The sequence below is a fragment of the Myotis myotis genome, unplaced genomic scaffold (assembly GCF_014108235.1).
Source record: "Myotis myotis isolate mMyoMyo1 unplaced genomic scaffold, mMyoMyo1.p scaffold_m19_p_3, whole genome shotgun sequence".
Taxonomy (NCBI): Eukaryota; Metazoa; Chordata; class Mammalia; order Chiroptera; family Vespertilionidae; genus Myotis; species Myotis myotis.
This window is the reverse complement of record NW_023416335.1, coordinates 110,593,652-110,620,269: the sequence shown is the minus strand read 5'-3', so window position 1 is coordinate 110,620,269 and position 26,618 is coordinate 110,593,652. Positions and strand designations below refer to the sequence as shown.

Below are 26,618 nucleotides of genomic sequence, written 5' to 3'. Positions count from 1 at the left end.
CGATCGATATTTCTCTCTCACATCTTTCTCCCTCTCTATCTCAAATCAATAAAAATTCACAAGTCCTAGCTCCAACATAGATCTTCACATTCCTATTTCAGAAATAAATGCACAAAGCCATTAATGATCTGGCTCAGCCCATCCTTTCACCATTATTTCCCAGGATTCCACCACAGGTTCCCCTTTAAGCTTGGACCTAAAAAAAACTGTTTTGCCAAATATGCATGCCCTTTGCATATTATCATTCCTTTTCATCCAGTCTATCTTCTACTCAACTGTTTAGAAGCTTTCTTACAGCTACCAGAACAGACACAGGCAATCATTTCAAACATCTTTTGCTACTGTCTTAAAGATGCATCTATTATGGGTGCTTCACAAAGTGGGGAGGGGCCATAATTATTCACCTTTATATTCCTTAGCATGTATGAAAGTACCTGTTTTAGTATTAGGTAATTCATTTGAATACTTCAACTGTCCTAACAGAGGAAAGTAAAGAATCTTTTCTTATTGCAATCAGATTAAATTGAACCGATTATTTTTTTATATCCTCACATTTAAAATTATCAATAGTTATCACTTTACTTAAGCAATACTTACCATCATTTTGGATCGGGACATCTGACAACCCTGATCTAAAAAATAAAAACGTAAACAAATTTTAAATGAGACAAATATCACTTTCTTCAGAATTTCCTAATCTATTTTTGTCATTAAATTTTAATGTTTTAAAATAATTACTAAAGAAATATTTTAAGCTATTTTTAGAAAAGAGTATTATATTTGAGAGCTGAAATACAGAGCTAAATAAGTGGAGTTAATTCTTGTCCCATTTTGTCCCCGCAGAAAACCACACACAACTTTGGAAGTAACAGTCCCTTTGAGATTGAACTCTTAAGATATGCACAGCTCCTAAAAGGCTTTTGTTGCTCCTCCCAATCTACCCTGAGGCTCATACAATTTGCAACAAATGAATTTCATTTCAAATTTCAGGTGACATATAATAGGTAGATGAATCTTGTATAATTTTTTGTTATAATTCTAAGCTTCTCTGCAACCCCAACTAGACTATATTTCTTCAACTAACATTAAAAATTTAAAAGAGAATTAAATAATAAGAAATACATCATCTAGGACACTTCCACACAGAGAAACTATGGAAGTTGTTGTTAAACTATCTCCAAAATTAACTATTCATTTATTATTATGTGCTTTGAATTCAGATCCGTAAAACTAAAGATTACTGTACAGGTTTTTCAAGTTGCACCACACTCTAAGTTATGACATACCGTAATGCAAGTTTTCAGGTCCTTTCTGAGTTGTCATGTTAGGCTCGTTCTGCTGGCAGTAGAAGCGCAATAAGCAATGCTGGTCACAGAAATGCTTCATTTCCCCACGCCACTGCACGCGTTCTTTGAGAGTTCCTTGAGATTTACAACAGTCACACCTTGCAGCCTTAATAAAGAAAAAAAAGGGAGGTACCAGAGATATGAAATACAAGGTTTAAAAAGTCATGTATGTATTTTAAAAGATTTCTAAAACTTTATCAGTAATTGTTGCCAAATGTGATAAAACAATGTTTAATGAAGAAAAAATAAAACTATAATATAAATCATAAATATCCACAATAAAAGTGAAAAAAAAGGTAGCCATTTTCCTCATGCTCAAAATCCTTTACTACACTTACCAGAAGTCAAAGACCAGAATTACAAAGATATGATAACCAAAATGAGTGAAAATAGTAAACCAAATTGGTACAATATATATTAATATTTTAAAATAATTTTGAGGGACATAAATATACTGGACATAAATTTTGAGGGACGTAAATATACAATCATAATACACTGAAATCTCTGATTAGTGAACAGATAATAAATCAATTTAAAGAAGTTGCAAAAGACCAGATAAATTTTGAATTAAGCTTTTCTGATGAGAAAATCATGGATATTGCCTTGAAGTATTTTTGTTTCTCAAGAGTTTAATATAATAAATTTGAAGAGCTTTAATAAATACACTAGTTTAATTTTAATACGTTAACTAATAAAAAAAAAAGAACTTTAAGTTCATGTTTTAAAACACTCAATGTTTAAATAATTAAAAAACAATTATATTTTAAGACAATTAATATGACCCACATCTAGGAAAACAATCACCCCTAAATAGTCTATAATTTAACACACAAAATAAAACCAATTAAAATTCATACATAAAAACTTAAACTTTATGATGGTGAATAATCTAAACACAGATTTTTATATTTTTTAGTGATCCCATTTTACCAAGCTTTTGCCCATTTTCATTTTGTTAAATTTTTTATTACAATAAATCTTTATTTATTACATATGTCCCCTTTTTTCCCCCACTGACCCCTACTATACCCCCACCCCTCCCCCCTCCAGCCCCCCCAACCTCGACCAGGCCTTCACCAACCTATTGTCTGCATGCATGGGTTACGCATACATGCATACAAGTTCTTTGGTTGAACACTCCCATCCACCCACCCGCCAGACCTTCCCTCTGAGATTCCACAGTCTGTTCTATGCTTCTATGTCTCTGGATCAATTTTGTTCATCAGCTTATTTTGTTCCTGAAATTCCACATATGAGTGAGATCATGTGATACTTGCCTTTCTCTGAATGGCTTATCTCACTTAGCATAATACTCTCCAGGTCCCTCTGTTACAGGATTCCAAGGCAGGAGTATTAGGGAAACTGAGACTCTCATCCTGTATGAGTATTTTGTTCTGAGGTGGGTCTCTTGTAGACTATATATATATGGGTCATGTTTTCTTATCCATCCAGTTATCCTAAGTCTTTTGCTTGGAGCATTTACATATAAAGTTATTACTGACATGTACTTATTTATTGCCATTTTAATTCTGTATGCCTAGGTTTTTAGCTCTCTGTATTTCTTCTTCGCATCATAGCAGTCCCTTTAGCATTTCTTGCAGTGCTTGTTTCATGGTGATAAACTCCTTTAGCCTCTTTTGTCTGGGAAGATCTTTATTTCACCATCTATTTTGAATGATAGCCTTGATAGATATAGTGATTTTGGTTTAAATCCTTGCTTTTCATTATCTTAGATACTTCATGTCACTTCATGTCTTTCTCTTTTGTAGAGTTCCTGATGAGAAATCAGCTGACAGCCTTCTGAGAGCACCATTATAGGTAACAATTTGCTTTTCTCTTGCTGCCTTTAAGATTCTGTCTTTAATTTTTGGCATTTTAATTATGTGTCTGCGAATGGGCCTGTTTGGGTTCTTCTTTCTTGGGGTTCTCTGTGCCTCCTGAATTTGTGTGACTTTTTCCTTCACCAGGTTACAGTAGTTTTCTGTCACTATTTCTTCAAACATGTTCTCAATACCGTGCTCACTTCAAACAAACACACACACACACACACACACACACACACACACTGAGTGGACAAATTATTATGACCACCCCATCAGTACTCCGTTGGGCCACCTTTTGCCTTCAATACTGCGGCGATTCTTCTTGGCATTGACTCCACGAGATGTTGAAAGGTGATGCGAGGAATCTGACACCATGCCTGATGAATAGCACTGTTCAGTTCTGTGAGATTTGATGGTTGTGGAACCAGCTGCCTGATGGCTTTTTTAACTTCGTCCCACAAATGCTCAACTGGATTGAGACCTGGTGATTGTGGGGGCCACCTAAGCAAGGTAAAGTCTCTCTCATGTTCTTGAAGCCACTCCTGCACAATACGAGCACCGTGGCATGGTGCATTGTCTTGTTGGAAGAAGCCATCTCTATTGGGATATGCCATCAACACAATAGGATGAACTTGATCAGCATCGATACTTAGGTATGTTGTGCTATTCAGACGTTGTTCCACATGAATTAAAGGGCCCACATCATGCCAGGAAAACATCCCCCAAACCATAACCCTGCCCCCACCAGCTTGAAGGGTTGTACTCATGCATGTGGGGTGCATGCTTTCATGCTGTTTCCACCAAATTCTCACTCTGCCATCTGCATGATGCAACTGGAAACGTGATTCATCAGACACATGACTTTTTTCCAATGCTCGGCTGTCCAATCAATCCTTGTGATCCTGTGCGAATTGGAGCCGTTTTATCTTGGTAACTGCAGACAGCAAAGGTGTTCGAACAGGTCTTCGGCTTCCATATCCCATACGATGCAGTGTACGGCTAATTTGTCTACAAATGTCAGGTGGTCATAATAATCTGGCCACTCACTGTATATAGTAGACCAATGGATCTGAACAGAGAACCCAGAAATCAACCCAAACCATTATGCTCAATTAATATTTAACAAAGGAGGCAACAGCATACAATGGAGTCAAGATAGTCTCTTCAATAAATGGTGTTGTGAAAATTGGTCAGATACATGCAAAAAAATGAAACTAGACCACCAACTTACCCCATACACAAGAATAAACTCAAAATGGATAAAGGACTTAAACATAAGATGGGAAACCATAAAAATCATAGAAGAATCCATAGGCAGCAAAGTATCAGACATATGTTGTAGCAATATCTTTACCGATACAGCTCCTAGGGAAATGGAAACTAAGGAGAAAATAAACAAATGGGACTACTTCAAAATAAAAAGCTTCTGCACAGCAAAAGAAACCGTCAACAAAACAATAAGAAAGCCCACTGCATGGGGGAACATATTTGCTAATGTTATCTCTGATAAGGGTTTAATCTCCAAAATTTACAGAAAACTCAGGCAACTTAACAAAAGGAAAATAAACAATCCAATCAAAAAATGGGCAAAAGACCTAAATAGACACTTTTCGAAAGAAGACATATAGGTCAAGAGACACATGAAAACATGCTCAAAATCACTAATCACCCAAAGATGCAAATCAAAACGACAATGCAGTACCATCTCACACCTGTCAGAATGGCTATCATCAACAAATCAACAAATGACAAGTGCTGGAGAGAATGTGGAGAAAAAGCGACCCTCATGCACAGCTGGTGGGAATGCAGACTAGTGCAGCCACAGTGGAAAACAGTATGGAGTTTCCTCAAAAAATTAAAAATGGAACTCCCATTTGACCCAGTAATCCCACTTCTAGGACTATATCCCACGAAATCAGAAACACCCATCAGAAAGGATATATGTACCCCTATGTTCACAGCAGCACAATTTACAATAGCTAAGATTTGGAAACAGCCTAAGTGCCCATCAGCAGATGAGTGGACTAAAAAGTGGTGTGGTGATACATCTACACAATGGAATACTACACTGCTATAAAAAAGAAGGAACTTTTACCATATGCAACAGCATGGATGGACCTGGAGAGCATTATGCTAAGCGAAATAAGCCAGTCAGAGAAAGATGAATATCACATGATCTCACTCATATGTGGAATATGATGAACAACATAGAGTGATGAACAAAAATAAATCCAGAAACAGAGAAGCACCAAACGGACTGTCAAACTTCAGAGGGAAAGCAAGGGAGGTGGGAGGATGTAAAAGATCAACCAAAGGACTTCTATGCATACATATTAGCATAACCAATGGACACGGACACTGGGGCGGTGGAGGCTTGTGCTGGGCGGGCGAGAGGGGGGGTAGTGGCCGGGGAGAGGTCAATGGGGAAAAAAGGAGACATACGTAATACTTTCAACAATAAAAAAAAAATTAATAAAGACAACTATAGATAGATTAGTATTGTTTACACTTCAAAAAAAAATCAATGGAAAAATATCCTCAGGTGAGGATTAAAAATAAATAAATTAAATTAAAATTTAAAAATAATAAAAAAATAAAGACAATGGAAAGACAAAATGAGTTAATGTGAATAACCAGAGAATCAAAATCCTAATGTAAAATGCTGCAGGAAGGTTCTCAATGTAACATCTAAAAGCCAAATCAATTTGTATAAAACACTCCAAGTATTTCATCGACTCTTAGTGATATCCTTCACAAAGTTCTCCTTTGTAAGATTACAAAAGGTTTCATTTTTTTCAGGGGATAATTGATACTGCTAATAACCTGGTTATTATTAACAGGAAAGGAGTAAAGGGGAGAATCATGCCCTTTATACAGCTTTGCCAAGAAACTGGAGTTAACACTCTCCAGGTGTTAACTGGGGAAGGGACTGGACAATAGCCACATGCCCAATAAGGTCTGGGTGATGTGGCAGAATGCTTATCTGTCAGTTACACCTGGGATGAAGACTGTGCCCAGAATAGGTGTAGCCACTGCAAGGGTAAGAAAATTTGTTATTTAAACTCCTTAACAAAGAGAGTTCACTCTCTTGCCCTCTTAACACTCTTGGCTCCCTTGCTGCTCAAGCCTGACTCCTGGCTTGTGGGGCTCACACTCACCCAACGTGGATCATGACCATGTGGGACCCACACAATGGACTAATGGACTTAATCTAGCCTGATGCTCTAGGGGACTCAACTTCACAATGGAACGGAAACTCTGGACACTGGCTTTGCTTCTAGCAGCTCTACTAATGCCCCAGGTGCAGCTTTTTCAGGAATGGGTTAAGGGACATGGGACTTTACCGAGGAATGTAACTCCATGAAAATAAAGCCTTTATCACATCTCATCCTCCTGTGGGAGCCTCCAGAAGTACTCATTCAAGCAGCACCCCAAGAACACTACTCCTCTAGCGATGGAGAAATTAGATTCTCTAGCAACATTAATGTATGTTAATATTGCCATTTACACAATAATTTAGAATATCAGAGGCCCAAGAACATTCCACCCAAAGAATCTCAGCAATTAAATCACTTCATTCTTTTGTTAATTATAGACAGTTGGATTTTATAATAACAATACTTGAAGCCCCTTTCTTCCAGAAGGTTCAAAACAAATTTAGGTGATTCTATCCAAAGAAAATAAAAGGAGCAAGATTAATGACAATTTGCAAAGGGAAATAAAATTGGTATATATTTTCTCAGGATAAAAGAATAACAACAGAACTCAATACTAATTCCAAATTTAATGCCATAATAAAAAATTCAAAAGTGGTGAACCTCTTTTTGTTCTTGTTTTGTTCTTTTACATTCATTCATGCACACTCCAGGTAATGTGTTTGGAACTGAACTAAAACTAGGATGGCTAATTTGAAAACATCACTAATGACCATTCCTTACCAACACCAACACCAACACCACTATTTCCCAATCACAAGAGAAATACATTTCTATAGCACAAAAACTAAAGTGTGACTCAGCTCTCTTATTTAAAAAATACTTGTTAGCCCTAGCCGGTTTGGCTCAGTGTACAGAGAGGGTCAGCCTGAGGACTCAAGGGTCCCGGGTTCAATTCCGGCCAAGGGCACATGCCCGGGTTGTGAGCTCGGTTCCCAGTAGGGGGCGTACAGGAGGCAGCCAATCCATGATTCCCTCTCATCATTGATGTTTCTCTCTCTCTCTCTTCTTCTCCCTCTCTGAAATCAATATAAAAATATATTTTTAAAAAATACTTTTTAAAAGTATTTTCTTTAGTTAGTGGTTTTCCTGTCACTGTGGAAAACCAGGGACTATATGACATTTGGGGGTCGGGGGTTTGACAGTCACAGATTCAAACAATCTAAATAACAGGCAGGTACTAACTCTTAATTATAAAACCTTAATCCAACCTCTCAGCTACTACAGGAATCTCTTCAATAACAAAAGTTCATTCAACCTATACTATAATGATGTAATATTTTACATTTACTGGACAGTTTCAACTGCCTGGTTTTTCGTTGATATATATACATCCACTGTTCCCCATTATAAAAATCAAACTTAGTTTTACAGGGGACAGGGGAAGTAAACCATGAACATAAATAAAATAGAGGGTTTTATAGTCATTTAAAAAAAATTCTTTATGACTCCCCAGTATATCTTCTGAATACAATAGGGTGATTCATTTTTTAAAATGAAGTGATAAAAGAGTAGGTGATTGGTTAATGCAAAGCATTAATAAGAATTATTCAGTTACTCAAAAAGCACAATATTAAAGCAAGAATATTAGATAGTCCCCTTCTAAAAGTAACTTCAAAAACAAAGAATAATTGTACTGGTGGGGGAGGGAGATCAATATTTTTAGCAGTTCAGACGAAAAAGAAAAAAATACTTTTGCATTGGTAAAACATTACAGGACCTCCACATTTAAGAATTTAGTATTGCCACCACTTAATACTAGTTTGTGAAACAAAGCAAAATCTGTGTTAAAAAACAAACAAACTTTAATTTGAAGTAAAAGTTTAAGAAAAGCTTATTAGTTCTCTTAAGAAATACTGTGTAGTATTCTTCGAAAGTTACTTTGAGAAAAAGTAAAATCTCTGTCCTTCTAAAAAATAAACACAGTTTTATTTATTTTGATCTATCTTCACTACATATCAACCTCCTAGGTATTATTTAATAACAATACCAAATCCTTTTTCTCCAAAAACTTTAAACTTAAGAGAACAAAAGAACTATGCTCCCACCTGGTTTCATAATATGCCTGGGAACAGTTACTTTGAGGAAAAGTTAAATCTACTTCCTTCTAAAGAATAATCTGGGAGAAGACATACAATTTTATTCTCAGCATATTTTGGTTACATGATTTCAACAGATTTTCTATTCCAATCTAGAAGAGACAGTATACAATAAACCACTATTTTAACCCAAAACCAAACCATTATATAGACCAGATCATTCAAAATGTCTTGTTGGGGGGGAGGGGGGACAAAGAAACAAAGCAGACATTTTAGAAGTATCCTATATAATAAAGAACTAATATGCAAATTGTCATCACACACTCACAGCTCAGACACTCAAAACTGGGGAGAGAGGAATGGGGACCAACCAGGCACAAATGAGCTCGCAAGAGAGGAATGGAAACCAGCCAGGCTGCGGCCCAGGAGAGGGACAAGCCGCCCACCCCATGGTACCAGGCGCCAGCGGCTGCGCCTGCACCTGCAGCCTGGGAGAGGGACAAGCTGCCCGCCCCACGGTCCCAGGTGCCAGCACCTGCACCAGCAGCCCGGGAGAGGGACAAGCCGCCTGCCCCGCCGTCCTGGGTGCCTACGGCTGCGTCCCAGGCGAAGCTGCCCGCCCACGGTCCCCAGCAGTGCGACATGCTTGGGCGAAGCTGGCCCGGGTCCTGGGTGCCTGCAGCCAGCCAGAGGGAGGGAAGCCCAGGTCCAGGGTGCCTGAGACTGGCTGGAGGAGGGAATCCTGGGTCCCAGGTGTGGGGCAAGGCAGAGGCAGTTAGGGGCGATCAGGCCAACAGGGGAGCAGTTAAGGGTGATCAGGCCAGTAGAGGAGCAGTTAGGGGCAATCAGGCAGGCAGGCAGAGGTGGTTAGGGGCGATCAGACAGGCAGGCAGAGGGGTTAGGGGGCAATCAGACAGGCAGGCAGTTAGGAGAAAGCAGTCCCGGACTGCGAGAGGCAGTCGGACATCCCCCGAAGGGTCCTAGATTGGAGAGAGTGCAGGCCCGGCTGAGGGACCCCGTCCCCCTGTGCATGAATTTTGTGCACCAGGCCTCTAGTATTGAATATTTAAAATAAAATAAATAAAAATGTAGAGTTATCTATATTCTAGATATCTCTCAAATTGAAGCACAAAGATAACAGAAAATGAAAATTCAATGTGTGTTCCTCTATTTAGGCAGCAAATGCTCATGACTAAAGATGAGCTGACAACTTGATTGGCTAGTTACAGTTTTCTAAGATTCCTTGATGAGGCACCATTTGGGGGGAGGGAATCATTTTTCTAATAAAAGTTGGATTGACTAATAAGGGTCACACTATTAAATAAACTAAAACCTAAATTTTTGAGTTCTTATATTAAAAAGGTGGAAGAAGAAAGGTCAAAAAATCATAATTTGGTTGGGACTCAACCACATTTTCAAGATGACAGAGAGTAGAAGGGAGTAGTAAATAGAAGGGACTCAGGAAAGGTGAAGGAAAACAGTCTGATTCAAGTAGAAAGCACTAAGAAGAAAGTTATTCTTTGACTGTCTGACTGTCTGCCTCTGGAGAAGCCAATAATAAAGCAGGAGGGGCAACTCCATTTTCATTTCTAAGGTTGTATTCCTATTGGTTTTACAGAAAAATAATCATTGTTACTTGCTTTACAAATTGCTGCCATATGACAAAACACTCAATTTAGTACAATATGTAATAATGCTACTGTGCATATTACCCAAATATGTATTGGATTTATCAGGAACAACAATAAAAATGTATTTAATGTATAGAATACTGACATTAAACATAAACGGATAACCCATCTGGTGTGGCTCAGTGGTTGAGCATCCACCTAAGAATCAGGAGGTTACGGTTTGATTCCAGGTCAAGGGATATGCCCAGGTTTCAGCCCTGATACCCAGTAGGGGGCATGCAGAAGGCAGCCAATCAGTGATTCTCATCATTGATGTTTCTCTCTCTCCCTTCTTTCCTCTCTGAAATCAATAAAAATACATTTTTAAAAAATAGATAATTATCCGTGGTTATTTCAGTAACATATTCTTATATATTCTGAAATGCACCACCTCACTGAAATTTAATCATTAAACACTGCATAAAATAAAAATATTAGGTACACTTATCCTTTAAAATAGCAAAATGTAACAAATGGCAACATCTAGAACAGTGTGGTCTTTTGCCAAACATTTATTTGCTTCCCAAAAAAGAAAAGAAACCAATAGATTTCTCTATTTTAATTATAATACAAAAGAAAACAGGAAAAATTCATAGTATCCTTTCAATCTGAAATTCTCCAAAGACCCACAATTAAAAGGCAAAAGAGAACAATCTGTTGTAAAACACACTGTAAGTATCCAAAATAATTACCTAATAATGTTCAACACTGATTATTAAGTAGTCGCCAAAAATATTTCTATTTAGTAAAATAAAGAAAACAAATTTTAGAGTAATTCATTTTGTTGAGCTTCACTACTGAAAATACAGGTATATCCTAGTTTTAAATAATGCCAAAGTTATAAAACAAGTAAAAATGCTACTTTGGTATAAAGAACAAACTACAAATGACAAAAATTTTAATGAATTGTATAATCTGGGCTAAACTCAATATGTGTACATTTTTAAAAAATAAGTAAGTTACCATATTTATCATGGTAATAACTACAGTGTTTTCTTAAAGAATGGTTAAAGTCATGATTACCATAAAAATTTTTAATTACTTGCCTTGTAGTACCAATCCTGAAATTTTTTACAGCAGTCCTCACTACAAAAATCTCTTATGACACCATCCAATTCTTTAGTTGCTCCCTTCTTACACAGTTGAGAGCAATAGTTGCAAGTAACACATCTCAATCCTAAACGTCTTGCAAAATCCTGTTTGTACAACAGTTTGCAGCCTGAAAAATAAAAGTTTTAATATTAAAAAAAAAAAAAACTACTACTTTTGAAAGTGAGAATGAGCTTATGGTATATATGTCATTAAAAGCTACTTTTGAGAGCGAGAAAGAGCTTATGGAAAATACGTCATTAGCTTTAAAATTTTTCTATAAATTCACATATAAAGTCCTTTTTCTCTCCTGGTCAAAATTATGAAATCTCCTGTGATTAACACCAACCTGTAAAAATTCAAACAAGACATGGAATATTATGTTGGATACCATGTGGGTTCAAATTATTAATATTCTAAGACATTCAAATCTAGAAATGTCTCAGAACTGACTTATAGGCTCTATTAAGTATCATAAACTCCCCACAAATTGGCATTTTAGTAAATGAAACAGAGTAGACTACTGCAAGTAAAAGATGAGAATTATGACTAACATTTTCACTCAAAAGCAAACTTAAGGATATAATTCAGGTAAGTGGGCACTTTAGTGGAATTTTCTAGGCTTTTTGTCTGCCACCCTACAAAGACCGTCAGGGATGTAAAACTGATTTATTGACTTGTAAACAGAAAACATTTTTTTATTCCATTCCTTCAGTAAAATATTTATTTTACCTACTATGCAAATGCATTACTTTATTTTTTACATATCAATCTTATTTATATCTGCGGATTAAATAATCTTCTGTACTTGACTCATGCTGTGCCACATAAGAATGACCTTCCACTCCTTATCTACTGAAATCCTCCACAAACTCTGTCCTCATCAACCTAGCTTTAAATCTTTCCAAACTGTAAACTTAAATTGCAAATGTTTTATATATAATATTTTGGCAATTAATTATTCTTATATAATTTATTTAGCAATTAATCTATAACTTGTTACTCTGAACTATATTTACAATTATTTTTAATATTTCACCTTATTAGCTTCATTTTTCTAACAAGATTTTGATAGTAATACCAGATGGTATGTTTCATTATTTCTGGCAGATTCCAATAGAAAATTAGATGCAGTTAAAAGCAAAAAAAATACATTAAACAGGAAAAAGACACAAATCCTTTTTTTAAGCTTTTATTGCCCATCTACAGTGATTAAGTCCCTCTGATTACATCCCTCTCATTGAAAATTATGTTCTTAAACACCAATTATCTACTTGCTGCTACTTATCTGTTCATTTTAGTAAAATCCAGATAATCCCAAGGGCACAAGATCACCAGTATGTATGTTAGCCATTAATTCCAATACATTCAGATTTAGGAATCACTAAAAATGTCACTGCACAAAAATTCAGGTGTAAAAAGGGTTAAATTAATTCCGAATCAATCTTTTCAATGAAACACTGTCATTTTTCATCATAGCTGTGATCTTAATAAACATAGTACCCTTTCATTCCAGATGAACTGTGCCAAATAAACCTATAAAATTGGAATACTTTGTTTTATAAGCAGTACTCTCTTACATATACAAACTTCTATGTAAAATGTATAATACTGAAAAAACTGGCAATCTTTTGGTACTGCTGTCATCCCTACTGCTGGAATTTAGGATTTTCAAACTGTGTGTTTCTTTTAAACAATACAGAAGTCTTTTTATGTTTTTACACTTATCAAGCCATGGCTTCATAGTGGATTTCAGCAGCTCAGGCTTCTTTCCATTGGTTCTCACAAAATGTGCTTCTCTAGGTGGAGCAGGGTGACGCTTCTATTGAACCTTTCTCTTTAGTTTCCTTCTTTTTCTGATCATTTCCCTTCACACATATCAGGAAGCTATCTCAGCTCCTAAGAGTGTTTAATATACTCAATACATACATTCTCTTGGCAAGAATCGTACAACAATGCCCATCATATGCTGGGTGACGTAGGCTGTTGTAGTTTTGCCATGGTAACATATGTGGGGCATTCCTTTTTGAACAATGACCATCCCCTTGATGTCTACAATATCACCTTTCTTATAGATTCGCATTTATGTGGACAAAGGAATAACTCCATGTTTTCTCAAAGGCCTAAAGAACATATAGCAAGTGCTTCTCCACTTTCCCTTTGTGTTAATCATTTTTGCAAATTACAGTGCGATGGTGGTTCCGGCCAAAAAGAAGCTCCAATCTTTTCCTTGGCCCTAACTAGCAATAGAAATCCTTAGAAATAGTGGATCCAGGAAAAGAAAAAAAATAACTAACTGGAAAATAATAGGTGAGGATAGCAGATAGGAAAGCTGGGAGTTCAGTGTTTGGGACCAAAGAAAGAATAGAAAGTGAAAGCCAACTTCAAGCAAGAATGTGACATTTGGGGAAAAGTAATAAGCACAAGAGCCCAAAACCCATAGTGACGATCATGGTTCCTATCTCTGGAGAAATGGAGTAAGGACTGAAGTCCATTGCTATAATCTGCTGCTGGACCCCAGGGCAGAAGTGTGAGAGGAAAGAGAATTTCAAAATGCATTATTAACAAAAGTCAGTGTTTCTCTGGCATCCCAAATTGAAAACCTGAGTATTTCTCCATTTAGGAATGCCACAGGTAGTTTTCTTTCTGGTATATTGAAAACTTCTGTAGGCTAGGCAGTATGCTAGACAGAAAAATGGATCCAATAAAAAAGAATTCTTGTCCACTTGGAAAAGTCATTTTTCGGGTCATAATTTGTATGTTTAAAAATGACATGGTATGATAATGATTTGATTTTATTATAGAAACTTCCCAGAAATGGTAAGCATGTTACCAAATTTTTTACAAAACAAGTCAACAGAAAAGCAAACTCAATTTGTTATGTTCAGCTACACTAAAATTGTACAGCTCTTTTGGACATGTACACTTAATAGTTTGAAAATAATTTGGCAAAAGAATATTAAATATTAATACGTTATGAACAACACTGTATATACACTTGCCTTCACTACAGAAGGGTCTCTTAACGCCAGAGAAATTTACTGTTTCATGAAGAGTCTTCTCCTCTTGACAGTACTCGCAATATGTAACTATGCAATGCAGCTTCTTATAGTCGTCTGAACAGGTTCTGCTGCAGAATTGATGCACTTTATTCTAAATGCATAATGGGAACCTTGGTAAGCAGAGGACAACCATCTCGAGAACAAGTTTAAGAAATAAACAAGCCATGCTTACAGAAACCAAGTTAAATCATTTACCTATATAATGTTATCTTCCTTGGGGATACATTTCTAATAAACCACAGACACCTAATTCACTGCTATATTTAGATGAAACTCCACAAAATTCAATATCATTAACTAACCAAAACTTATAGAAAAATAGTACAAGCATCACCAAAGCAATACAGCAATCTAGTGTTGCTAATAGAACTGGAGATATGTGAAGAAAACAATGGAAGATATAACAAAAAGATGAAAATTATGACATTAACATTTTCACTCAAAAATAATTTTGTTAAGTATAGTCAAGTAGGCTCAATCCCATTCTTATCACAGCTTAAGAGTAACAGACCTATTGTGGATAAGATATTCAATATGGAGCCATTACCCATTGTGCTGCTAAGCTCAAGACTGAGTGGAGTGGGCTCGCTTGAATAGAGCAAGGTTAGTAATTATTTAGTTATTTCTCCTGGCCTCAAACCCATAAGTGCCAGTGATTTTTCAAGTATGCAGTTGTCGGGAACAAGTTAAAACCTCCAGGGCAGCAGCGTTTCCCAGGATGTAGACTAGGTCTAAATTATCTCACACTAGCAAAGATACCTGAAGACCCAGATAAGGAAAATGAAAGAGCCTAGGAAGTAACTAAAATAGTAAGGCAATCATCAGTGGGAAGGTGCCCCATCATGGACATGCAACTATAAAGAAAAAGCAACAAAGAAACTGCAACTGCAAGAAGCAAGAGGCCCTCCAAGTTCTCAATCACCTGAGAGTCAGGCACAATTCCCATTCAATTTAATGGTGTTTCCTAATTCCTTCCAATATTTGCCCGCCAAATAAATAAAAGCAACACAGCACAAGACTGCAAAGGCAGGGTGGTGCTGACATGGAGAGGGTGAGAAGAACATCATTTTCATCTAGTATTATCAGGGCAATTTATCTCCTGTATGATACTATTCTTATGTGCTTGCTCATGAGCTCATTTCCTCATTCCCCATTAATCCTTTGTCCTTTCTAATTATTGGACATTCAACATTCTTCCTGCTAAGATCTAAAAAGGGTTTTAGTCACTAAAAATCATCACTGAGTGCCTCAACAGTCTCAAAGAATGATTGGTTTAAATGTTCTTAAGATTACACCAATCAAATTAACAAACTAGAAAATTTTCTAGGGACTAAAGTGCTAAAATAATGAAATTTCATATATTCAAAGTACTTTAAAAATTGTGTAGTTTCTGGGAATCTCCTTTCACCTAAGACTTGCCAACAGCCACTAATAAGTTTTGGGTCAGGAGCTATTGTTAGTACTGCACCTTGTATCATCCTATCTAATAAAGAGGGAATATGCTAATTGACCCTCATGCTGTCCCAAAGATGGTGGTGCCCACAGCCAATGAGGGAATATGCTAATTGACTGCACCCCCCCCTCAAAGATGGCCGCACCCAGTCCCCTTAGCCTCCCAGTCACCCAGGGCCGCCTGAGGTGCAGGTAACCAGGGCTGGTCGAGACTCAGGGAACCAGGGCCGGCCGAGGCTTGTGCTGCCAGCAGTGGCAGCAGCAGAGGTGTGATGGGAGCATCACCTTCCCCTGATCGCCAGGTCGCCTCCTGCCCCTGAGGGCTCCCGGACTGTGAGAGGAGGCAGGCCGGGCTGAGGGACCCCCTCCAGTGCATGAATTTTCATGCACCAGGCCTCTAGTTTTATATACTATGTGCTCTCAAAAAAAAAAAAAGGTGAAAGAAAGAAGGGCCAAAGATAAGTAGTGCTCAAAAAGCAATTTTCAACCAGGGCCACCTTGTCCATCTATCCATCCACTATTACTGCCCCTTAATGAAAGAAAAATTAGTGATCAAAGTTTTTGCTAATGGCAAAAAGATATGGCAAAGTAAATTAATAAATTGGTGAAGGTAAGAATGATGAAAAGGGAAAATAGATTTATATTAGGAGTCTGTTATTAAAACAAAATTATAAAATGTTAAATGACAATATGGTAAATGATAAGCAAATTTTATTTTACAGGTAGTGGGTAATATAAGATATTAGAGTTCACAGAAAATATTTATTAGGATGGATGGGGGGTAGAGGAGAAGAGATAAGGGAGAGATGGGGAAAATACTGCATAGATGACACCCTATACACTATTATGAACATAATACAGAGTGAATATGACTTCAATAATTTTGTTTTACATTGAAAAAAACAAAATAGGTCTTTTGTTAGTGCCGCTCCCACATAAGTAAATGATTCAAAAATGATGATGCATCATATTTAATGACAGCATCTTTTCTTTCTTAATGATATACAAAATCTGAAAAACTGATCCTTATCTACTAGGAAACAAATTCTCAGATGGAAATGCCATAATTATTTTACTAGATAATATACATAACAAGATATGACTTGCCTCCCATTCCAGGATTTCTGGCTTTGAACAAAAGGAATTTTTGCAATAGTTGCATTTCAACTGAATATCACTCGGAGTTACAAACTGGCCATTTGGAGATGACTGCATACTTAGAGCCTTAAACAAAACAAAGAACAAAATATACTGAGTCTGATATGGATTTTGGAATTTTTATTTATGACAACTGTCAAATATTGACTATGTCCAGAAAACAGTATGTATTCTGCTTAAGTATTTCAATACATAAAATTACATTTCTAAATTTTGTCCTTAAGATGTATACTACTATATTAAGTATGTCTTATAAAAATTAAAATTCATTTATCACAGGATTACTAATTTTAAACATATATGAAAAGGGGGGGGGGGGATCATACCAATCCTGATTTCTTTTTTCTCTTTAAGAAAAATGTAAAAAAAAAAAAAAAAAAAAGGAAATGTAAGCAGCCCTAGCCAGTTTGGCTCAGTGGATAGAGTGTCTGCCTGCGGACTGAAGGGTCCCAGGTTTGATTCTGGTCAAGGGCATGTACCTCAACAGTCTCTCCTTCTCTCTTCCACTCTCTCTAAAAATCAATGGAAAAATATCTTCAGGTGAGGATTAAATAAAAAAGAAAAAGTAAAAAAAGCACCAGAAAATAGAAAAGAAAATGTAAGCAAATAATAGTGAAGTTGTTTAACCAAGTTCTGAACTAGTAAATAAAAATTTAAACCCTAGGCCCTGGCCGGGTTGCTCAGTTGGTTAAAGCATTGTCTGATATGCTAGGGTTGCAGGTTTGATCCCATCAGGGCATACAGGAATCAACCAATGAACACAGGAATGAGTGCAACAACAAAATCAATGTTTCTCTCTCCCACCCACTTCCTCTCTGTTTCTAAAATCAGTCAATCAATAAATAAAATTTTTCATTTTAAACCTAGCCCTAACAGCTGACACAGAGCTGACCAGTCCCACTTGCACTGCTGCCATCTTTGTCATCCTAAGTCCATCAATGAAAAACTATCTATGTTATTTTTTTTAATTGATTTTTAGAGAGGAAGGGAAAGAAGGAGGGAGGGGAGGAGGGAGAGATAAGAGAAACATCAATCAGCTGCCTCTAGCACACCCCCTACCAGGATCGATCCCAAAACCCAGGTATGTGCCACAACCAGGAATCAAACCGGTGACCTCTAGGTGCAGGGATGACGAGCTCACCAACTGAGCCACACCAGTCAGGGCCAGCCTATATTACGTGTAAAAGTGGATCGTTTCATATACAAAGTTAGAGAAAAAAGATTTATAGACTGGCATTGATATAAGGAATTTATTTTTATATTTATTTTACAAGTTAAAACCATTTATAGCATAGAAGAAGATATAAGGACACATGTGCTTTAAAAGTTTTAATCTAATCTGAGTGGGGGAGTACAATGATATTTACTTTTCATTCTTTAATCCATATTACGTATCTTGTGAATGTAGGAAATAGTTAATAAAATTCTTTTCAATGTGGCAGTGGAGAGAAAACCACCTGTAGCATTTTTATTCTTTTTGTAATCTTTATCATTTTTAAAATTTCTGCATTGTTCTACACAATTAAAATTTGTTATTAAAAATAAAACATGCAGATTTAAGACAGCAACTATCAGATGAATAAAATTTTTAAATAAAAACTGCCATTAACCTTAACTATTGTTAAGAAAATTCAAGTCCATTAAAATTATTTATTCACAACTTTTCTTAAAATATTGTTTTACCTCACCCAAGGATATGTTTTATTGATTTGAGAAAGGAAGGGTGAGAGGGAAACATCGATCCGTTTCTTCCTGTAGGCATCACAACTGGGAACAAAACAACCTCCTAAATATGTGCCCTGACCGAGAATCGAACCCACAACCTTTTGGTGTACAGAATGAAGCTCAACCAACTGAGCCACCGGTCAGGGCTATTTTTTCAAAACTCAGAATGGAAAATCATCTAATGAAGACATATAGTTCAAAATCTATGATTTGCTTTAAAATAAAGAAAAAGTAAAAAACGCTGCTTTTCTATGTGTCAATCTAGCACTACTTTTATACAGAGTCACAAAGCAATGAGGCTGCCTACAGGCTTATTTGCATGCATCCCTCAGAAGTCAAAGTCTAAATTCAGTGTTTCTTTAAAATATACAATGTACTATTACACAAATGGTCTCATCAAATCCTGGGCAATATAAGTTTCAATCAAAAGAAAAAAATAGTTAAAACATTTTCCATTAACATTTTAGTTTACCCAACATCAAAAAGGAATAAAGAAAGTTATGACAAGCAGCATGCCAAAGACACTGTCCTTCACTCACCAAATTACTCCTTATTCCTTAATGTCTACTTTATGGATAAGCCAACAAGTCAGAAGCAGTACTTGCCACTCTAAGGGTGTTATCAATGGCCATATCTCAACTTCCAAAATGAAAGTTTAATCTTGAATATGGTAATCACCTAAGCTCAGATGAGGATATAACTACTAACAAAAATAACTCTCACCAGGCTGAATTCAAAACCACTTCAACTTAAATGCAATAACTGTTAACTACTACAATATATACGAGACTGCATTTTCATTTTAAATAAATTAACACAGAGCACAATGCCTGCAACACAGAACTGTTGATCAAATGAACTCATGATGCACTGCTTTGTGCACTGGTGAGAAATTTTGTGTAATACCCTAAAATTTTCAGAGCAGGTACTAAACCTATTCCGACCACCTAACTAATGCTAAATCCTCTCTAAACTATCCTTCCTAGTCAACAGGCTTAAGTTTGAATACTTCCAGTAATACTCTTTGAGGCTATCCATATGCCAAAATTTACAATTTACCAAAATAAGATGACCTTTACATTTAACAAAATGAAAAATGTCTCCTTAAAACTGGTCTTGTATTAAAATCCAATCCCCTTTATACCTGCCATATTTTTAATATATGAAGAAAACGTTTGTGCTTATTACTTCCAAGCTAAATATACTACCTACGTCCTTCATAAAACAGAATTCCCCAATAAGAATCACATGATGTTATTCAAACCATCTACTAAGAAAATACTACACATCAGACATGGAGCTAAATTTTGGTGTTTTCTTTCCTACAAAGTCTATGTCATAAATACAATTAAAAAGTCAATTAGGCCCTGGCCAGTAGTGCAATGGTAAGAGCATAAATCCCAGGCCCTGATCAGGGCACCCGGGGCAAATTTAGGAGGCAACCAATCGATGTGTCTCTCACTTTGATCTTGATCTTTCTCTCTGCCCCCCCACCTTCCACTATCTCTAAAAGTCAATGGAAAAAATATCCTCTGGCGAAGATTAACGAACAAAAAAGTTCTAAGTAGAGAGCTGGGGGCAGCCATGTCTGCTGTGACTCTAAAATCTCCACCTACCAATGTGACCCTCAACAAACTAAAAAGATTGGCCAGCCTTTGTGGCTCAGTGGTTGAACATAAACTTATGAACCAGGAAGACCAGGAAGTCACGGTTTAATTCCATCAGAGCATATGCCCACGTTTGGGGCTCAATGACCAGTTTGGGGTATGCAGGAGGCAGTCGATCAATGATTCTCTCTTATCATTTATGTATCTATCTCTCCTCCCTTCTTTTCTGAAGTAAATAAAAATATATTTTAAAAAACAAAACTAACTAAAAAATTAGCACATTAAGTAAAGTCAAAGCATATTACACTGTATTTTCTAGGTCTATTTTATTAGGGTAAGGGTTATGCAAAATAAATAACAAACCTGAAATTTAGCCACACAACTGGAATTGCAAAAGTTATACAGTTTTCCATCAGGCATTGTGGCTTGATATTGAGGTAAAGAGTTTCGTTTACAAAAATGGCAAAGAATTCCCAAACCTAGGAGAGAAAAGGTACATACATAACTGATTTCTTTATAAAGTAAGAAAAGTCTTTTTTTAATATATCTTAATTACCCTCAGAAGAGCTTCTTAATGGAACCTTCTGTAAACTATCCTTTAATTTCCAAAATTATTTATTTATACCTTAAAAAGTATTGTCCTAAAAGAGTCTATTATGTCTCTAAAACACACAGATACATGAAACAATCTCAGTTTTAGATATTTAGATGGAAAAAGTTTTAGCTAAGAACACAGGCATGGACAGACTTCAATAATTGTAAAAGAAATATGGAATGATCAAAACATTAATAATTAAAGTTTCCAGTAATATAGTTTAGTGTGATAATAAAAAATAAAAATTTATGTAATTAGCACAAGCACAAGAATAAAGTTAAAGGAAAGTAGTTAGAAAATTAGTCATGTTATTAAAGTTTTTTTAACAGCCCAAATCCCTGAAACTTACTTTGTGATTTTGCATATTTTGTCTTGTGACTGTTCATGCAAGCAGTGGAACAGTATGGCTCCATATATCCATTAGGACCTATACACTGAGTCATATCAAAAAACCTGCACTGTGTTCGGCAACCAGTACAAGTGGTCAGTTTTCCATATTTCTAAAATTTGAAACATAAAAAGATAATTAAGAAAACCATAATTTAACTAAAAAAAATCATTGTATTTTTTCATTATACCTTTTCTCTCTGCAAAACAATTCTATTAATCTCTAATCGGGGTTAGTGGGTCAGAAATCTTCACCTGGATGCAAGCTGTTAAGTGCAATGCAGCTAAATCAGATTCAAACAAAAGTAATGATCTCAGCTAACTTCCCTTCAAAAATAGTGTTTTCTCTATTAATTTAACAGAATCCCTACAGAGAGGTAAATAACAACTGAAAATCAAAGACACAATGTTTTCTGTTTATAATAAAGACACACTTCTTTATCCTGTGACTGAAGAAATTAAATGGACCTAAAAATGTAAGCATTAATAATCAAATGAACACAGTCTTTCAGAGAAAATAATTTGAAGATGTTAAATACTTATTCTATTGAGCTGCTGATGTGCAATCACTTTTGGAATTTCTCTTAAAACTGATTTACCACCTATCTACTACATTTATAACCTTATTCAACCATAATAAAAATTTTTAATTTTTAGATTAAAAAACTTTCAAAATGATTTTTGGCTATTAACTAAAGTTAATAATTAGTCAACAGATAATAATGAAGTCAATCCTTCGGCCAAGGATGAATTATTTGCCAACACCGATATAATTCAGACCAATGAGACAGAATATATGAAGATAAAGGAGGTACACTTTGAGAACTGCTAGGCAAAAGCAATTATTGATATATAGTCTTATAAAAAGTACAGTTTGGATGAACTGGTGTGTTTCTATTAAAACATTTACTTGATAGTCACAATTAGACATCAAAGATGAGGAGGGAGCCTTTTAGAGCAACTATGATCTCTTCTGAGCAGTTACAGAACTGTCACCATCAGTTAAATCAAATATCATAGATCATGTTGCAAAATAACTGTATCCACCTTCCCACCTGATGTGGAGATTATCTCACTCATCTGCATATCCAACATAATCTAGTACACTATGATGACATAAGAAGAAATCAAAATGTTTCACAGATGGATAAATAACAGATGTCAGGGCCCTGACAAGGTGGTTCTTGGTTGGAACTTGGACTATACACCAGAAAGGGTTGCGGGTTTAATTCTCGGACAGGGCACATATCTAGGTTGCAGATTTCATCCCCAGTCAGAGCACAGACAGGAGGAAACCAATTGATGTTTATCATATCAATGTTTCTTTCTTTCCTTCCTTACCTCCCTCCTTCCCTACCCCTCCCTTTCTCTCTTCTCTCTCTTCTCTCTCTCTCTCTCTCTCTCTCTCTCTCTCTCTCTCTCTCTCTCAAATCAATAGGAAAAAACATATCCTTGGGTGAGGATTAAAAAAACAACAAAAAACTAACAAATGTCAGGAAACACAACAATCGAGCCAAAAATAAAATAAAATGGATAAATTTCACAAGCACAAAAGTATTTTAGACAATAAATAATTTGGAGGTAAAAAACAATAACAAAAAAAAATAAGTAAAAACATCACCAGCCAAAAAAAGAAATAAAAAATACTTCTTCAGCATACAATAAATAGAACAGATATGAGAAAACAGAACTCTTGATGTGCCAAGAAGGTATGTTATATTCGTTCTGGTACCATAAAATATAATTTTTGCTGCCTATTTCCCATTACTAAAATATCTCTTAAAGGAAGTCCTAAATTTTACTTTTCAAAGTGGAAATCAACTCATTCTTCAATTTCTCATATGCTCCAGAAAGAAATACTTATCAATAACAAAATAATAGTAACAAGAAAGAAATAACTTATTAAATCTAATTATTAGCTCTCCCAGTGTTTGAAAGGCAACATGTTTTCTTGAGGCCTATATAATAATTTAAATGTTATATTGGGGATGGGGGGAATCAAAGAAAACAATTCAAAAATGGAAAATAAAAGAATGTTTAAAATCTGATACCACAGTACAAATTAAGAATACTAAAAACATCAGGACACCTGCCATTGTATCTCAGGATCACTCCCAGTAGATGTGTGCATAAGACTTCCATGTAGCAGCACCTGTGAGGAATTCCTTTACCAATATATTATTCAATAAATGAAGTCCAACTGTCTAATCTAATTTTGGATTAAATTTTTTTAACTTCATTAGAAACATTCTTCAAGTTGACAATGATTTTATTGGTAGAATAGTAAGTTTGAAGACGTAACAAAATTAAAAGTATTATCAGTCGAACTGGGTGAAGTAAACAAGAAGCTAATAAGCAAGTGGTCCACACTGACAAATACTTTTATTTGAAAAGGTACTATCAGAAAGACAGAATCATTAATATTGAAAATATTTCAACAAAGCTACTTTCATAACTACCTCTACTACAAAAACAGAAGGTCCCATTTAATGGAAGAACATCAGCAAAAAAAGAAATAAAGGTTTATGCCATGTTTTCTCTGCTTGATATGTAATAGCCTGAGCCGGTTTAGCTAAATGGATAGAGCCTGTGGACTGAAGGGTCTTGGGTTTGCAAGAGCCTGTGGGTTGCAAGTTCCATCCCTGGTACTGGTCGGAGCCCGGGCAGGAGGCAACCAAATCAATGTATTTCTCTGTCTCTCCCCTTTCCTTCTACTCTCCCTAAAATTTGTTGGAAAAATATCCTCAGGTGAGGATTAACAACAACAACAACAAAAAAATCAAAATAGCCATATTTAAATTTTATGTGTCCTATAAATATGCATTATGTAATTTAAATGAATGAAATTAAATAGAACAAATTCACAAGTAATATATTCCCTCATTTAGGCAAGGGGGAAAAGAAACCTACTTAGGGGGAAAGCATGAGGTAGAATTGATTGAAACAAGTTATCAGTAAGGTAAATATAATGGGAGTTTATAGCAAATTGGCTCACTTTCAGGCTACTGAGAAAAGGTGCCTTACATTTTAATTTTAACCAATTCCACATTAATATCAAAATTAACAACCATTACAGGATTTTAAAATTTCCCAATTTTTCTTTTACATGTAATACATTTCATTTAGAATATTTTGACCAAGCAAGTGGACAACATGGGTAGATCCTCAAGAGATAAAGATTTCACATACTTGTTGCTACAAATCTAACCTAGGAAAACGGCACCAAGATATATTCAGAACAGATCCTACTTCCTAACCACATTCAACTACAACTTAACTTTGCTCCACAGTGTTACATGGAAAAAATGTATTATCTTTACATTCAATAACATCTACTGCAATGTGGAATTCTCCTTCATTCTAATTGGAGGCAACAAACTACAATAGTTTTAACTGAACCTGCAACTTCATCAAAAATAAAAATCCCCAGCTTTTTCCATTATACTGGCAGTTAGCTCAAAATATTATTACTAGAGGCCCAGTGCACGAATTCATGCACAGGTGGGGTTCCTGGGCCTGGCCAGGGGAAGGGAAGGGACCGCAGGAGGTTGGCAACTGACCCTCAGCCCCCCACACCCGGGGAAAGGGACCACGTCCGCCGCCACCCACCCCCAGTTCCCCATCCCAGCCCAGGGCCTGAAGGCCCTGGAGGGGTTGGGAGAGAAGGCAAAGGTCACCAGGCCGGGCACGGAAGGAACAAATGCCAGACGCCGATGCCACCATTGGCGCCCTGCCACTGTGCAGTTCCCCTCCTACCCCCTTCCTCCTTCCCTCGCGGCTGCACCGCCACCACAGTGAGTGGGCGGCAGGCCTTTCAGGGCCTGCTGGCCAGGGGGAGGGAGAGGAGGAGGGACTGCAGGAGGTTGGCTGTGGGAGTGCACTGACCACCAGGGGGCAGCTCCTGCATTGAGCGTCTGCCCCCTGGTGGTCAGTGCACATCATAACGACTGGTCGATCAGTTGTGCTAGTACAGTCACTTAGGTGTTTATATATATAGACAGATGTTCAACGTTACTTCAAAAAACACTGCAGTTATTACCATATTTTATTAGTGCATTAATAAAGTATGTATCACATTTGAAAATATTTAGAAATGTTTCAATAACTTTTGATTAATCAATTCTAGTCATAATATTCTATTTTATGCATTTTATGATAAATGGTCTATCCATATTACTAAAGGAGTCAAAAGCAGAAAATAGTGAAGAACCCTGATTAGAGTAGTGATAAAACTTTAACATGACATGATATTGCACAAATTTTTACACTGTGAAGATTAAAAGATAAATTAAAGTAAACCTTATATGTACTTTAGTTATTCAATAAACTGTAATAGTATCTCTTTATGTAGAAGATGTTCACACAGAGGAAAAAAAGCATCTAAAATATTGATAAACTATCGTGTTTTACTTTTCTTCATTATTGTAGAGTTTATAACTTTTCTTTCAACTCACACATACTACTTGTAATTTTTTAAATTTTTTCTATTTGACAATGGATGCTAAAAACATTCGGTGTAACATCTATTGAGCAACAGAATATTTATAGACTATAATATATACACCAAAAAAAAAAATTAATAAACAGAGGGAAGAACAGCAATGGTATCCTAGATAAATTCGACCCACACCTCCTTAGCTAAGTGAGCCAAGTCAACAGATAGACATCAAGTGCCTCCTGGTGTGATGCACTAAAATGGATACAATATCACTTATGATGTCAAAAAATACATGACCTCAATATATTCCTTAGAAAATATCAGAAAAGCCCAAATTGAGGAGCACTCTACAAAGCATCCTGTAGTATGTAAAAATGTCAAAGTCATGAAAGACTGGAGAACTGATCCAGATTAAAGCAGATAGGACTTCCATCCACAGCCATGATGGAATAACAGAGACTAGATGTAACCTCCCACCATTAACAACTAGGAAACTAGACAGAAGATATGAAACAAATGGCTTTTAAAAATTGCACAAAACATAATATAATGTTATACAGAAATAAAAAAAGTCAAGCTGTAGAAACAGATCTAGAAATGACAAATGCAAATAGTATGCAAAGATATTAAAAGAGCTATTATAAATATGCCGACATAGTTGAGAAATCAGTACAGAAAAACATGAATATGATGAGGCAAGGAATAGAAGATATAAAAAATACCCAGATGGAACTTCTATAGATGACAAATACAAGATCTGAGATAAAAAATACACAGTATTTTATTTGATTACGTTTATTTGATTAAAGATCAGTAAAATCAAAGATACAATAATAGAAACTCTCCAAAATGAAGGAAAAAGAACCATAGTGATTATAAGACAATAGCAGAAAGTCTAATATATCTGGGATTGGGGTCTCAAAGGAATAGAGGAGGAAAAAGATTTTTAAAAAAAAATTTGATGAAATAGCCTATAATCCTGGATTACATGGATCCCAGACAAGTAATC

At 36.0% G+C, this 26,618-nt stretch overlaps 1 protein-coding gene across 10 annotated transcripts in view; it reads right to left on the bottom strand.

The window, feature by feature from the left end:
• The window catches only part of ZMYM2 (zinc finger MYM-type containing 2), a 163,692-nt gene that overhangs the window by 45,373 nt on the left and 91,701 nt on the right, over nt 1–26,618 (bottom strand). For 7 of the 10 annotated variants that reach the window (XR_004965691.1, XM_036296747.1, XM_036296751.1 and 4 more), the window contains 7 exons: nt 21,134–21,284; nt 20,553–20,668; nt 16,807–16,923; nt 14,188–14,338; nt 11,143–11,315; nt 1,287–1,452; nt 598–632 (listed from right to left, as the gene is read on the bottom strand). Coding sequence is in view for 9 of the 10 variants with exons in the window: in XM_036296747.1 (XP_036152640.1) it covers nt 598–632; nt 1,287–1,452; nt 11,143–11,315; nt 14,188–14,338; nt 16,807–16,923; nt 20,553–20,668; nt 21,134–21,284 (909 nt within the window). In the remaining variant the exon portion in view is untranslated. The remainder of the gene's footprint in view (nt 1–597; nt 633–1,286; nt 1,453–11,142; nt 11,316–14,187; nt 14,339–16,806; nt 16,924–20,552; nt 20,669–21,133; nt 21,285–26,618) is intronic. The other 3 variants (XM_036296744.1, XM_036296746.1, XM_036296749.1) reach the window with 3 other exon arrangements.